Source organism: Fukomys damarensis, unplaced genomic scaffold, assembly GCF_012274545.1.
Source record: "Fukomys damarensis isolate Sample0158 unplaced genomic scaffold, DMR_v1.0_HiC HiC_scaffold_23, whole genome shotgun sequence".
In the NCBI taxonomy this organism is placed as follows: Eukaryota; Metazoa; Chordata; class Mammalia; order Rodentia; family Bathyergidae; genus Fukomys; species Fukomys damarensis.
In genome coordinates, this window is record NW_022900935.1 from 30,298,441 (window position 1) to 30,314,343 (window position 15,903).

General features: G+C 34.8%; 1 protein-coding gene across 4 annotated transcripts in view; it reads right to left on the reverse strand.

The window, feature by feature from the left end:
• Nrdc (nardilysin convertase) overlaps positions 1-15,903 on the reverse strand; it is a 61,150-nt gene that overhangs the window by 29,891 nt on the left and 15,356 nt on the right. For all 4 annotated transcript variants that reach the window (XM_010610309.3, XM_010610308.3, XM_033767554.1 and 1 more), the window contains 7 exons: positions 15,675-15,756; positions 13,482-13,635; positions 9,698-9,771; positions 7,351-7,446; positions 6,184-6,306; positions 2,602-2,659; positions 510-583 (listed from right to left, as the gene is read on the reverse strand). In XM_010610309.3, the coding sequence (XP_010608611.1) occupies positions 510-583; positions 2,602-2,659; positions 6,184-6,306; positions 7,351-7,446; positions 9,698-9,771; positions 13,482-13,635; positions 15,675-15,756 (661 nt within the window). The remainder of the gene's footprint in view (positions 1-509; positions 584-2,601; positions 2,660-6,183; positions 6,307-7,350; positions 7,447-9,697; positions 9,772-13,481; positions 13,636-15,674; positions 15,757-15,903) is intronic.

Below are 15,903 nucleotides of genomic sequence, written 5' to 3' on the forward strand. Positions count from 1 at the left end.
CGAGTGAACGTTGTTTTGACCCCGGGGTCCCAAAAAAAAAAAAAAAAAGACTTCTTTTTCAGTTAAGATTTAAGGGTAAGGGTAATTCCTCTCTTCCCTAAAGTCTTTACTATGGTTTTCTTCATTTAACAAATACTGTTTTTATAATGAAGATAAGAGAAAACAATTCCCAAAGTGTTTTTTCTCTTCTATTTTTCCTCCTTAAGTAAAAAGAACAGAGTGTAGTTAAAATGAAATAGGAAACAAACAAAAACCAATAATCAAAGGAATGAGGGTACATGAGAGAGGAAGCATGAAAACAGATGAAAGTAACAGCGGGGCAGCAGCTAGTCAGTGGCCTGCTATAGTACTACCCTGCTACCTGTCACTTGTTAGTTCTCTGCTGCCTATTTTCTTTCCAACACAATTATATTTTCTGTTGTGTTCTCATTTTCAAAGAAAATTGATAGTCAAGTTTTAGAGAATGTGCTGAAGTTATTTCAAATAGTTTTAAACCTTAGGTCACAAACCTCTATAAAGTTTGTTAAATGCTGGTGTGTCAAATGGATCCGTTAAATGGCCAAAGTTTGGTTTGGGTAACCCACTGCAAATAAAACAAATACATTAAAATTTAATTGGCAAAAAGCCTTATAAACAGTATCATTGGGGGTGTCAAACAGACAGTTTAGTCATTCTACATACTCCTAGCTAAAAAGCATTCTAGGCATGAGCAAATAAATGGCAACAAAGCCATAAAATCTTGAACTACATACCCTATTCTTAACCTCAGTCTCAATAATTAAAATGCCTTTGCAGCTTACAACAAATAGGAATAATGAGCTCAAGGGACCCTCCTCCCCAGTGTTTACTGCTTATTAGCCCTGTTCTCCTCCACTATAAAAGCTCAAAAAGAAAAATTACAGAGAATACTTTAATTCAACAAATATGTATGGGGTGGTTATTAGGTATAAAGGCACTATACTGGGCACTATAGTATTTTAAAGACTTCGTCCTTCCTTCCAGGAGTTTCTAGCCTGGTTAAAATTATTAAAGTGTGTGAGTGTGTGTGTGTGTGTGTGTGTGATAATGAGGTTGAACCCAGAGCCTTCACAATGAGCTACATCTTCAGCCCTTTTTTTTTTTTTTTAACATTTTGAGACAGAGTACCCGAGGCCTACATGGAGTTCAATCTTACGCCTTTTTTTTTTTTTTTAACATTTTGAGACAGAGTGATACTAAGTCACCAAGTAGCCCAGTTGCCCAGGGTGGGCTCAAATTTTTATTCTTTTGCCTCACCCACCCAGTCTGCTGGGAAAAGATCACAACTTTAATGCCTTGTAAAAACATGGGCAATACAAACTAGTATTTCTGCAAAGATCTTTAATTCTGTCTCATTATGGGACCACAGTTATTAGTGAATAATACTGAAATGCTCAGCAGGCACTGACAGAACTTAATGAATATGTTAAATATACCTCTGATTTTATTAGTAAAGATGGTCCCATCTGACATTTCTGTAACTCATACTTACAGAAAAATATAAAAAAAAGAAGTTAAAAACCCCACAAATTTGGCATGCTTTCATTATTCTTTCATAGATAAAAAGTATTGCTAAATATCAATGGAAACTTATATGACACCAAGATAATAATAACCAAACTGTTTTAAATTATTTTAACATTTTAAGCTAATTTTTATTTCAAAAATTTAAAGTAATAATGCATTAGGATGAAACAGAAAAGGCCACTAGCTTACTCACATGCTATAAGAAAAAAAATCTGATTTCATTTATATTACTAAAATGGAAACTGGCAGGAGTGTAAATAAATACTTAATTGCTTCAAAATGAAATTTTTAAATTCTATGTAACAAATATGTAACAGTAAGTATCTTTTACATGTTTATACTGATGTCTTTGAAGTGGGCAAAAAGAATTTTTTAAAGATCAACTATGTATTAAGTAGGTTTTTTAGGCAGTATATAAAGTCAGCCATCATCTACTAGTTTATTTTGTTTCATTTTGTACTCAGCTACATTCCCAGCTCCCCACACACAAAAAAATTTTTTTTCTAACAGGGTCTTGCTAAGTTGCCTAGGATGGGACTGAACTTTTCCATTTTCCTGCCACAGCCTCCCAGAATGATAGGATTACAGGCATTCACTACCATACCCAGCTCAAGATTATTTTTATGGGGAAAACCTTCCACATTCTGAACAATTTACTTTAAAAAACTTTCAGAACATAATTTGTTATGAGGCAGAAGACAAAGATATTCTGCTATTCAACATAGTACTTTCTTTCATGTCAATTTCAAAACCCTATATACTAGCAGAAAAGTTCTGAATAAATGTAAAAGGAGGTATAAATTCTTCAAAATTATTGCTTACTATAAGTTTATAAGCCCATACATTCTGAAATAAACAAACTACGGAAATAAGTTCTTATCTTGATTTTCCCACTCAAAAGCTATGTGACCTTGTTGTCTATGTTACTTAACCTCCTTAGGCCTTAATTTTATGACCTGTTTTAAAACAAAAGAAAACAGCTTATTGGGACTCACACAAAAAGATATGGTCTCTTTAACTCTAAAGGTTCATTATTTATAAAAATAGCTATCTTACTTGTTTGGTATCTGAGAGAAGATTTCAGTCACCCACTTTTCCAAAGTATCCAGTGTTTCTTGAAGGTGAGGGGGAGAAAGTGACAGGTAATAGTGTTATTTAATGAAGAAATGCAATTAGCTTTCTCACAGATTTTTAGCTACAAAACAAAGAGCTATTTTACTATGGGGATTACTTTCCAGCCCTTAACCTGAAATGATCAACCAAAAACATAACAGCAAGTGAGAAAACCTTAAAGACACACAATTTCATTAGACTCTTACTTCCCACTGGTAAAGTCAGAAAAAAGTAAAAAGAAAAGGAAGAAAGAAAAAAAGATGGGGAGAAAGGGAGGGAGGGAGGAAGAGAGGGAAGGAAGGAGAAACAAAGAGAAGGAAGAAGGGAATGAGGAAGGGGAAAAAAAAAAGCAAAATAAAGTTTTTGTTTAGGGGACCATGAAAGGTCAAGAGGTAAGAATACCCAACCATCTTTCTATACCCACTCCAAAATTTACACACTTTAGGAGAGTTCCTCCATAACAACCCACTGTTTACCCCTCTTTCCAGCATCCATCAGTACTTTCATACTCCACTCCTATGTATCTGTCCATACTTTCATACTCTACTATGCTCTGAGGTCTCACCTTTTGTTTTCTTAGGTTTCATGTCTATATGAGTTCTATATTTCAGATTTTGATTCCTTACTCAGAGTTCATGAGAAATTCTAAAATTTCTAGTAAAACATAAGATCTAAATGAAAAAGAAAACCTTGTAGCTCTATACAAGTGGCCCTTCACTAGATTATTTCTTCATTCCACAAAGCCCAGGGGTATAGCTCGATAGAAGAGTACATGCTGAGAATGAGTTTCTAAATTCAGTCTCCACTGTCCTCCCAAAGATACAAGATGCAAATTAGGCTAATCAGGTATTGAATTTATTTTGTCCTATTCATATAGATGGTTGACTTTTAAATAGCACTAAAAATGCCGAAGTTCCAAAAGTTGATGGAATCTAGATAGTGTATGATTTACTGAAATTCTATTCCTTATTTTAAAAATCTCCAGTAAACACTAATTAGCTCTTGTACTGGTTATCACTGAGAAACAGAATACAAAAGAAACATTATCTAGTTGAGGAAAAATGCAAGTTCATGAAATAATGTGGAACACAAATTAAATGTATACATTAATTTACATGCCAAACATGGGATTCCCTGTTTTGACATATATAAAAGGAATAGAAGCAAATTTGCAATTTGAACAGAAGAATCATATATGTAACTTTATGTTCAAGTCAAATGCACTAGACTAATTCTGATCAAAAATGCAAAAAAATGTTTATAAATTGTCAAATCACCTTTGATCTTAATTTTTACAAAATTTTATAAAAAGGGTAATAAAATGAGGTTGAAAAGATTCACTTTTCAAAAAGAAATGTGCAAACTATGACTATGAAGACCAGCTAAAGAGATTAAAATAGAAAATAAAAAGAAAGCTACCATGGGTTTTTTAATAAGGTCAGAAAAAACAAACTTGAGTTACTAAAGGAGTAGAGTTACATATTCATCAGTCTTTTATGTTACTTCTGTCACTGTACTATAATTAATCTCAATTTAAAATGCTACTTTAAGGGCCGGGGATTTTGCTCAGCGGTCCGGTGGCCTGCCTTGCAAGCGCAAGGACCCGAGTTCAATCCCCAGTACCAAAATAAATAAATAAATGAATGAATGAATAAAGCCACTTTAGGAGCCAGGGATTTAGTTCCCTTGCGCCATCTGCCCCGCAAGCACAAGGTCCTGTTTCAATCCCTGGTACTAAAAAAAAAAGAAGAAAAATGCCATTTTACAAGAACTTATGCTACGGATGAACAGACAGCTTGCCCTGTAAGAGTTTATTACCACAGGTACAGAGCATCTAAATGTGGCTTAAAAAGACCAATTCATGGGCTGGGGATTTAGTTCAGTGGTTCCGGTGCCTGCCTCGCAAGCACAAGGACCCAAGTTTGATCCCCGGTACCAAAAAAAAAAAAAACACAGACCAATAAGACCAATTCATAAATCCATGTGCCTGCAGTTCCAACTGCAGGTGCATTGCTTGAGCTGAGGAGTTCAAGGCCAGCTGAGCAACACAGTAGGACCTCACTCAAAAAAACAAAAACCGAAAACCAAAAACAAATAAAGCCAGACCGCAGTAGCCACAGCAGTAATCCCAGCACTCAGAAGGCTGAGACATGAGGGTCACTTCTAATTAGACGCCAGTCTGGGCTACAGTCAGTTCAAGGACAACCTGAACCACAAAGCGAAACCCTGCATGAAAAAAAAATCATTTCATGACTAACAGAGTACATTAGTATATTCATAGTCAATAAAGCAATACAGATGGACCTGTTACTTTTTTATTGAAACAAGGTCTCATTGTGTAGTGTAGACAAGCCTTGAATTTGCTAGAAGGTCCACACTAGCCTTGAATTCATGATCCTCCTGCCTCAGCCTTCTAAATACTAGGATTACAGGCATGTGGCACCACATCCAGCAAAATACAATGTCTAAAAGGAAAACCAGAACGTTTTGTATATTTTTATTGATATATACATTCTATACATATAGTGTGTGTTACTGAGGATTCAATCCAGTGCCTTCAGAGCTTCAGCACCAGCCCCATTTTTATTTTGAGACAATAGTCTAAATTGCGAAATTGTCTAGGATGAGCCCAAATTTAATAGTCCTCCTGCCTTCATCTCCCAGAGTGCTGAGATTATAGGAGTACACCACTATGTCCAGGTCTGCATAACTTTTGACTTCCCCAAGATAACAGCCTGTTGCTGACAGAAGCCTGACCAAGAACTAAACTGAATACTTTGTACTTTACATGTATTATAGGCAGCGAAAAAATACATGAGAATCATGAGAGATCTTTTTTTACTAGAAATATGTAATATACTGGGAGATAACTACTCATGTAGAGATAATTAGCACCACTATATTTTAAGCAGTCACCAACACTTGAGCTCACTGCACAACAACAGGAGGCAGGTATGAAAGTATTACAGTAATACTGAAGATACTACAGCGAGTTTTTATGCAGTTCTGACTTAACACTGTATTTTTATGTTTGTTCACATTTCTACTATGAATGACACCATGTATGGCCAGTGTGAGCATAAGTGTTTTGTTGTGCATACAGGGCCTCACATGTGCTAAGAAAGTGCTCCACTTCTGAGCTACACCCTGAACTCTTCAGATTTTTATTTTGAGATGAGGTCTTGCCTAGCTGACCTCAAATTTAAAATCTTCCTGCTGCAGCTCCCTAGTAGCTACATCACTGTGCCTGGCTGCAAGTTATGATAAATTTTCACTTTTTATAATAAACATACATACTTTAAATGGTAAATAAAAGAATGATCTACAGATATCTCATACATCTGTGACATACCTTTTTTCTTTTTTTTATATTTCTAGACTACAAGTTTTATCTGTGAACTTTTTCAAACTCTTGCAACTCTCAAAAAAAAAACCTGCATACGCGGACCCATGCAGTTCAGGCTGTTGTTCAAGGGTCTTTTGTACTCCACAGTAACTCTAAGGGCCACAATAGATGATGTTTACCTTTGGACTGAACAACTAAAGTCATATAATGAGCAGAGTAGTAACGCATCCAGAATTCTCTCAATCTAGCATGTGTATCAATATTATTCTTTTTTGGCTCATGCTTGAGAGTCTCAGCATTTCCTGTAAAAAGATGAAAAAAATAATAGAGTGATATTTTAGTATTACAGAAGTAACTAAGTTCACTAAGTTAAACCAAGTTAACTAAGTTCTACACCAACAATGCAATGTTTCCTATTTTACTTGACTCTTTATGAAATAACCCAAGTGATTCAAGAATATTGAACTAGCATGTAATAGCAGTATTAGGCAAAAATCGCCAAGAAACAACTCTAACGTATGTTTTAATATATAAGGATTTTATCTCTAGTGGGGAATGCCTCAGTAAATGACAGGAAATGCCTAAGTTTCCTTGCTTAATAGTCTAGTAATCAATTCAGGTTTTTCTCTCTGCATTATTTCACTAATATTCTGCCTAGTCATTAAAAATAAATAAAGCCAGGTATATATAAAGTATATAAAATACAGAGGAAAGCAAAAAACTCCTTTAATGAAGCATACTTTAGTTCAACTGATACCAGTCTCTCCTCTATGGCCAAAGAATTAATATTAGGCTGTAACTGAACAGCACCACCAATAAAAAGACATTATGAAAAACTAATACCAGTAAAACAAAATTAGGCCACTGTTGAAAAGCTATTACAGAAATCACTCCCAAGTCTCGGCTGACAAATGTAACATCAGGCTGAGATAGAGAACAAACAACACAAACAGATCAACACTACTTACTTCCTATGTGACTCAAGAAAATTAGGTAACCTTCCTAAGCCTGTTTCTCTATCTTTCAATGGAGATGACAATAGTACCTATTTCTTAGCATTGCAACAATGATCAAATGAGACAATTCATGCACTGCTGGCAAAGCACTGGGACCTGGAAAGAATCACAAACTGTTAGGTGCTCTCCTTGCTATATTCAATGTTACAGAACCAAATGCAGGCATAATTTGAAAGGCTATCAGCTACCCTAAAAGGTAAAGTACTTAACTATTCTAGCATTATAATTTCATTTCCTTATCTTTATAATTTGTATTTCTTTATCAGTGATTTTCATCCTCAGTTTTTTTACTATGAAAGATGAAATAGGATGAATTATTCAGTATCTTACCCCAAAAAAACTTCCCCATAGGATGTCCAGGTCTAGCAAGGCTTCCAAACAACATTTCCTTTCTGTTTGCATCAGAAGGTCTTGCAAGTTGATATTCTGTCAATTTTTAAAAACACTTTTAATTAAATAAAATTCCAGTAACTTCTTTATTATCTGGAAATTGAAGCTTACAGAAAATAAGGAAGTAACAAAAATTACTGTATAAATCCAAAGACTGAAGTTGGGAACTCAAATGACCTAGGTTTAGTCTGTCATTTAATTTGTTACTTTGGATAAATCAATCAACTTCCTAGAGTTTTTCTCTTATTTTTTAAATGAAACAAAGATAACTAATGATCCAAAGGTTTTAGCTCTAGGCTGCTACATCCAAGAATTTACTGAACAAAGTGTTAATAAAATGTTAAATTGGCCAGGGATTCAGCTCACTGGTGTGTGCCTGCCTGCATGGCAAGCACAAAGTCCTGAGTTCAACTATTGGTACCAAAAACATATTTTATCTGGGAACTTAGTGTTATACATCATTTAAATTTGCTGCAGGGCAGGGGATTTAGCTCAGTGGTGCCGCTGCCAGCCTCACAAGCAAAAGGTCCCAAGTTCGACCCCCCAGTACTAAAAAAACAAAAACAAATATTCTCCAAAGCCAACTATATTGGTAATAATGTATGATTTTTTTTGTTTGTTTGTTACTGGGGATCAAACTTAGGACCTTGCACTTGCAAGGCAGGTGGCAGAACCACTGAGCTAAATTAATGGCAGTATGATTCTTAAGAACAATCACTTTGACAAGGTCCTGAGTCTGATCCCCCAGTACTAGGAAAAAAAAAAAGAACAATCACTTTGAAGTCAAAAATACCTTGACTAGTGCTAAAGCTGAATATTTGTGCTCCCCTCAAATTCCTATTTTAAACCTAACCCCCAATGTAAAGGTTTTGGAAGGTGGGCCTGTGGAAGATGATTAGGTCATGAGGTGCCCTTAATGATTAAGTTTAGTGCCTTTATAAAAGACACCACAGAGAGTTTCCTCCCTTATTTTGCCATATAAGAACACAAGGCAAAAGTGGCCATCTACAAAACAGGAAGAAGATCCTCATTGGAAACAAATCCGATGGCACTTTGACCTTGGACTTCTCAGCCTCTAGAACTGTGAGAAATAAATTTCTGTTGTTTATATATCACCCAGTCTTGGGCATTCATTCCGTTACAACAGCTCAAACAGGCAAAGATAGCTAGAATTCCAACCTGTCAATAACTAGGCTGTACAACCCCAAGGAAGTTACCTAATTTCTTTGATTCTACTTCTGCATCTACAGCTGGGGTTTAGCTCAGTGGTAGAACATTTGTCCAACATGTGCAAGGCTTTGGGTTCCATCACCAGCACCACAAAAATAAATAACCCACTTCCACATCTATGAAATGAACCTAAGCTCTTATGATTCTTATAAGGATTAAATAAGATATATTCTTTGAAAAAATATTTACTAATATCTACTATGCATCAGGTACTACTAAAATAGTTTTTGCATGTAGAAAAGTGAGTAACTGGAGCCAAGATCCTGCCCTCAAGGAGTTTATGTTCTAACAGAAGACCCAACTATAAACCAATAGCTGTTAACATAAGGTCAGCTAAGGATAAGTGTTATAAAGAGAAGCTTCTCAAAATTAAATAGTCCAAAACAATATTAAATATATTACCTACTCAAGGTTTTAGCTTCTTCAACCATAAATATAAAACGTTTTTTCTATAACTAATAAATTCAAGCCACAAAGCACCTACAGGTATGTAACAAGTAACAAAAATCAAACTATATATATAAGAATAGTATAGTTAAAATGAAGCATTAAGCACGTCTTTTCAGGCAAAAAAGAGAAAGTGAGCCTTTAAAGTTTTAAATCCTACTATTAACTTTATAAATCAAATTAGCTAATCTTCTACTATGGTAAAATTCTTAACAAATCAGTAAGGTAAAATCCACCATCCTTTCGATTTACTTCAAATCTACCCCACGCAGGACATGTACCGATTTCTGGAATAAACATGGCTCATCTATTTCAATAGCGCCTTTTAAGATATCAAGTCAGGTGTCACGGCAGAGCCCTGTAGTGTCAGTACTTGAGACCCTAAGGCAGGAGTGTCAAAAGCTCAAGGCAAAGCCAAGGCTAGAATAGTGAGCTTGAAGCTAGCCTGAGCGACACAGGGAGACCCTGACTCAAAAAAAAAAGAAAAAAAAAAGGATAGAATGATTTAGTGATAAAGAACAATAAATGATACACAAAAAATGCTAAATGTGCTAAATAACTAGTTCAGCGACAGAAAATATGGTAATAAGACATATAGTATTTCTTTTACCACTGTCAACAGCTTCGACTTCACGGTCAATTGCATCTCTGATCATTAGTGGATGAATAAAGAATTGAGCCCATCTGAAAAACAAAAGAAAACAAGCATTTCTGTTTTTGTTCAATTTCTTCAATCAACATCTTTTTTTAATTAAAAAAAACATTAGCAACTTGGATGGATATTTAGTTCACAGTTATGAAAAGGTGCTAGATTTTGTCAAATGCTTTTTCTGTTTATATTGAGAATAATGAGACAGTTTTTGTCACTTATTCTACTGTAATAACATACCAAATTGGCTTTTTACATGTTAAACTTCACATTCCTGGGATGAGGCCAACTTGGTCATGGATGTACAATTTTTTACATGCTGCTAGATTCAGACTGGCAGGTTTTTTGGGGGGTTCCCCCTTAAGATTTCTGTATCTATATTTATAAGAGATATTGGCCCTGGGGTTTCCTTTTCTTGTGATAATACTGTCTGATTTTGGTATCAGGATAACACTGGTTTAACAAAATGAGTCAAGAAAAGTATTATTCTATTGTTCAGAGGAGTTTGTGAATATTAGTGTTAATTCTTTAAACATTTGACAGAACTCATCAAGAAGCCATCTAGGATTAGACTTCTTTTGGAAGGTTAATACAATCTGTTATTACAGATCCATTCAGGTTTGTTTGAGATACTTCTGTGTCTTTCAAGTAATTCATTCATTTCATCTGGGTTACCTAATTTGTTGGAATACAACTGTCCATGGTATAACCTTATAGTTCTTGTTATTTTGGTAAGATTGATAATAATGTTCCTACTCTCATACTTGACTTATATCAACTGAGACATTTTTTCATGGTCAAGCTAAGATAAAGATTTGTCAATTTTGTTGATCTTTAAAAATAACCACATTTTGGTTTTGTTAATTTTCTGATGTACTTTTGTTGTTGTTTTTAGGGTTTGTGTGTGTATAGACACACACACACACACACACACACACACACACACACTTTTTTTTTTGAGACAGGGTCCCACTATTGTACTCGAGACTGACCTGGAACTCACTATGTAGCCCAGGCTGGTCTCAACTCAAACTCACAGCGACCCTCTGGCCTCAGCCTCCCAAGCACTGGGATTACAGGCGTGCGCTACCACACCCAGCTATTTATTTTGTGACAAGGTCTCACTATGTAGTTCAGGCTGGCCTCAAACACCTGGTGATCCTGAGTGCTGGAATTACAGGCATGCACCACCACATGCAGCTTCTCTAATATATTTCTATTTCTTATTTTCATTTCTTTCTGTTTATTATTATGTCCTTCCTTCTGCTTATTTTGGGTTTAGCTTGCTCTTCTAAAATTGTTGTCTTAATCTACTTCCTTATGAAGATTTTTCCTGTGGGTGTGACAGTGAACACCTATAATACCAGTACTAGGGAGTTTTAGGCAAGAGGAACCCAGCCTGGGCCAGAGTGAGACTGGGTCAGATAAATTTTTCCCTAATGTTATCAATTGCTGAGAAAGGCATACTAAATCTCCCACATTTGTTTGTTTTATTTATAGTCTCTTTATGTCTGTAATTTATACATATTTTGAGGCTCTGTTTATATTTGTTCATACTGGAAACAGCTGTGTTATTACTTGTTAGGTGTGCCAATATGAGGTGAGCCTCATGAGCAACACTAATTTTTTTTTGGTAATATGTAATACTCCACTATCATCTACCACTGATGGCATGGACTTATGATCTGACCTTCTCATTAATTTCTCATATACGTATACAGCATTTGTTTTATAAACTCTGAGTTTAAGTAGAAGAAAATGTGTAAGATGATAGTCTTATTTGCTGAAACAGTCTGTAGACAAAAACTGCTTATAATAACCTAAATTTCTTAACTAGTCTTATATCAAATTCCACCACCTCTGAGATAGCCAGATTTTATTCTTATCATATCCCCTAGTTCGGCTGCCTGCTTTGCAAACACAAGGTCCTGAATTCAATCCCTGGTACAAAAAAAAAAAAAAAAAAAAAAAAAAAGAGGCATATCATATCCCCTAACTATTCTTTCTTGCAATGAAGTTTTTTTTTCCTTCTTTATATTTGCATATAGCCAACTATAAAAATTCGCCTTGTCTTCTGCTTAAACTTTCTTCACATAAAGCCTATTTCAATTTTATAAACCTTAGGAGCTAAGAAGTGTGAAACAATAGCAAACATATAGATTAAAATCTCCTCTCAAAGTATTCCTGATCTCTAAGTTTACAGAAAAAATCCTGGGCACATTTTCATTGCCTTTTTTTTTTTGGTACTAAAGATCAAACTCAGAACCTTGCACTTGCAAGGCAGGCAGAGTACACTGCCTTCTTTAGATTCTCTCATGTCTATTGTTTTGTTATTCTGCCATTAAAGGTTTACTAAAAATTAAAAATTGTGTCCATTTTAATAAAATTCTGGCACTCTTTTAGCCTACGTATTGTTAATTTAGAGTTTCAGGAACACATAAACATTGAAAATAGTGGCACTATGGTTTTAATTTATAGGAATTTGCATAAAAGATTTATGCAGATAAAATTAATCTTAAGGAAGGGCACATTTTAAGAAAATGTGTTGTCTGTTAGGCATTGAAAAGTTTTGGGTTGCCTTCTTTTTTTTTTTTTTTTTTTTTTTTTTGGTACTGGGGATCATCAAACTCAGGTCCTCATACTTGAGAGACAGGCAGCAGAAACACTGAGCTAAATCCCCAGCCCAGGTGTCTTCTGATTTTTAATGTTTGCTAGACAGGTACTGCACTGATTCAACAAATAGCTGTCTATCAAATTCTTGAACCATAACATATCAAAAAAATAAGACAAAAATCTCTGCTCAAACAGATTACTTTATACTGACCAAACTCAAGATTTTTTTATTTCATTTTAATTTTACATTTATCTAGAATTTGGTATAAAGTGACTCCTTTTCTCCCAATGTCGACTTTGCTGTATAACCTTGTGATATCAAACTTCTATTAATAGACTGACAAACTTTCTAGAATTTTTACAATGAGTATCAAGTTTTATTTTTAAAAAGGTCTTTAAAATATATCTAGTAATTTTACTTACTAGAACTTAACTAAAAGAAATACCCAAGGATATATATAAAAATTTAGGATAATTTACCACAACATTACAGTATTAGAAAATTGTTAACAAACATTCAAAAATATGTTAACTGGTTGAACAGATTAAGGTACAGTATTCCTATACAATGAAACTAATATAGAATCATTTAAAATGTCCTACAAATTATATAATAAATGAAAATTACACAATTATGTTATAAAATATAGGTTTTAAAAGGGTATGAATAATATGATCTCATATAAACAAATATATTTGGTTATATGTAGCTAGACTGTAATATTAGAAGAAATCCTTGTTTTTCCATATTTTCTACAAAAGTAGAAAACATTGCAATGAGTCAAAACAGAAGTTATGAAACTCAAAAGATGTTTAAGAGTTTCAGTTCAATCTTTAACACAAAAACCAAATTGTTATAGAGCAAGAATCAACACATATTTAATAGTTTTCCAAAGAAAGTATTTGGACAATTCTACAGTTCTACAGAATCAGAATACACCTTGAGGGTTGGGGATTTAGCTCAGTGGTTCCACCACCTGCAATCCCCGGAACCCACACACACACACAAAAAAACCATATATATATATATATATATATGTCTTGAAATGAAATATTATAGAATACATCCAACATTTCTATTTGTAAGATGTTATTAGATAATTAAAATTAAAATGTACTTTGATTTAGTTACCTATCCAAGGCTTCCTTGAAGTATTTTCTCTGGACATCAAACTGAAAGACTGTCCGCTCACAATCAGTTGAGGCATTGTCACTGCCTCCGTGTTTCTTTAGGAAGGCATCAAATCCATTCTCATCTGGATATTTCAAGCTACCCATGAACACCACTAAGTGACAAGAACAGAAAGTCTCACACACAAAGATATGGATGATATTTTTATTATCAAAGTACTGTTGTTTACAATCCTAGGAATTGAACTGAAGGCCTTCATACTCAGTAATACATCTCCAGATCTTTTCTTTTTTTTTTTTGAACCAGGAATCAAACTCAGGGACTCCCACTTGCCAGGTAGGTGCTGTGCACTGAGCTACATCCCTGGCCCCCTCTAGGTCTCAAAGTCACTAAATTGCCCAGGACTGGCTAAAATTTACAGTTCTCCTGCCTCAGCCTCCCAGAGTGCTGGGATTATCAGCGTGCACCATCACATTCCACTTGAACTTTCTTGTGTATAGAAAAATAGGAAGTATACCAACAAATTAACAATAGCTATATCTAGTTAACACTTTCTTTATTAGAGTGCTGCTTTCACAACATTCTATCATGCTCATGTATCACTTTTATACTAAGAAAAACTAAGTAATAGGGCCGGGGATTTGGCTCAGTGGTTCTGCCACCTGCCTCGCAAGCACAAGGGCCAGAGTTCAATCCCCAGTACCCCCCCCCAAAAAAAAACACTAAGTATTTCATTTAAGACAAAGAAATATATAACTTACAAAAAGGTTAAAATTTAAACATGAGCATATATGCAATTAATTGCTAACATGAAATCTCATAAGGTGAGAAGTTTACCTTCAAATAGCTTTAAAATACTTTTAAAATGAGTAATTCAGAAAAAATATGGATTTATGTATCTGTAACTGTGTAGTAGCCACATAGCATTTATTTAGCTACATCCATAATTAAACTGAAACTCTGTTTTGTTCTCTTGTTGATCATGCCTTTTTATTTTTCTGTGTTTCTAATGTTCTGACATTCTAGGCCTTGCTGACACTAAAACAAATGCCCCAATAAAGGTTAGACAATTTCTAGACAATGGTAATCATCATCTAGTCTGTTGGCTTTACCATACCTGAATAATATGCCTATATTTTACAACAGGTTTCATTCTAATCTAAAATACAAGTACATTTAAGGAGCTTAAGTTTCCCCCATGATATTCATAAATCAGAAGTCTTAGCTTTTTCTCTTGTTAAATATACAGTGAAACCTTGGATCACAAGTAACTTCTTCTGTGAATGTTCCACAAGAGCAAAACATTTCTAATCAACTTTAACTCAACAAATGAGCAATGTCTTACACTATGAGTAGTAACAATGACTATAACACGATCACAACTGGTGATCCAATGGTTCCTCCCTCTCTCCATCTTTCTCTTTCCCTCCTTCCCTCTCTCTTCTCTCTCCTTTTACTTTCTCTTCTTCTCCTTCCCCACTCCCTCTCCCCATCTCCTGCAGGACGGTGAGCAATCATCTCCCAACAGCAAAAGGTTATGAAGGAAATGTCGCCTGCAGAGGAGGAGGGGAAAGAGGAATCCTTCACTTCAAATGAGATTAGAGAGATGTGAAAAAATGTGGGAAACAGGTTCCTTATTAAAGTTGCATGAAAAAAGATTCCACTGAGCCAATAGGCAGTAGTGAATCCATTAATGATAGCAGTAGTGAAAGTCTTCCTACATAATAACCCTCCTCTTTTGCCTCCCTCCTCACACCAGCCAGAAAGGTTTGCAAAAGTAAGTTCAGGTTAATTTATTTTTCTTTATATTTTGTATATTGTTTATTATTTTATATTATATTACAATAGTGCAATAATTGTATATAAATATTTTTAGATTGTGGAATGAATCATCTGAGTTTCCATTATTTCCTTTTTTTTAATTTGGTACTGGGAATCGAACTCAGGACCTTGCACTTACAGGTAGAGGAACCACTAAGCTAAATCCCCGCCCTCCATTATTTCTTAAGGGGAAATTTGCTTTCACATTATAAATGCTTTATATTGCAAGCATGTTTCCAGAATGGATTATGCTAGCAAAGGTTTTATTGTGCATCATATTTCTAACAAACACATAAATGTATTTCCTAAATCAATTCATATATATTTAGAGAAAAAAAAAACACTTGAGAATGATATTTTACAAGATCTTACTGTGCTCCAAAAAGTGTGCCAGCCCGGGCAGGTCATCTGGATCAGCAAAACTCCCAACTCCAACACAAAGAGCCGCTGCAGACTGGAGTAAGTAAAACACATACGAATAGTAGGATCAATCTTAAAGGAATCATATTAGCATCTCCTCTTAAGGATTCATTTGGAGATGGAAGTTTTCCAATAGGAAACTAATAAAATTCTTTCCCTGAGAATCAGGAGGAGCAGCAAA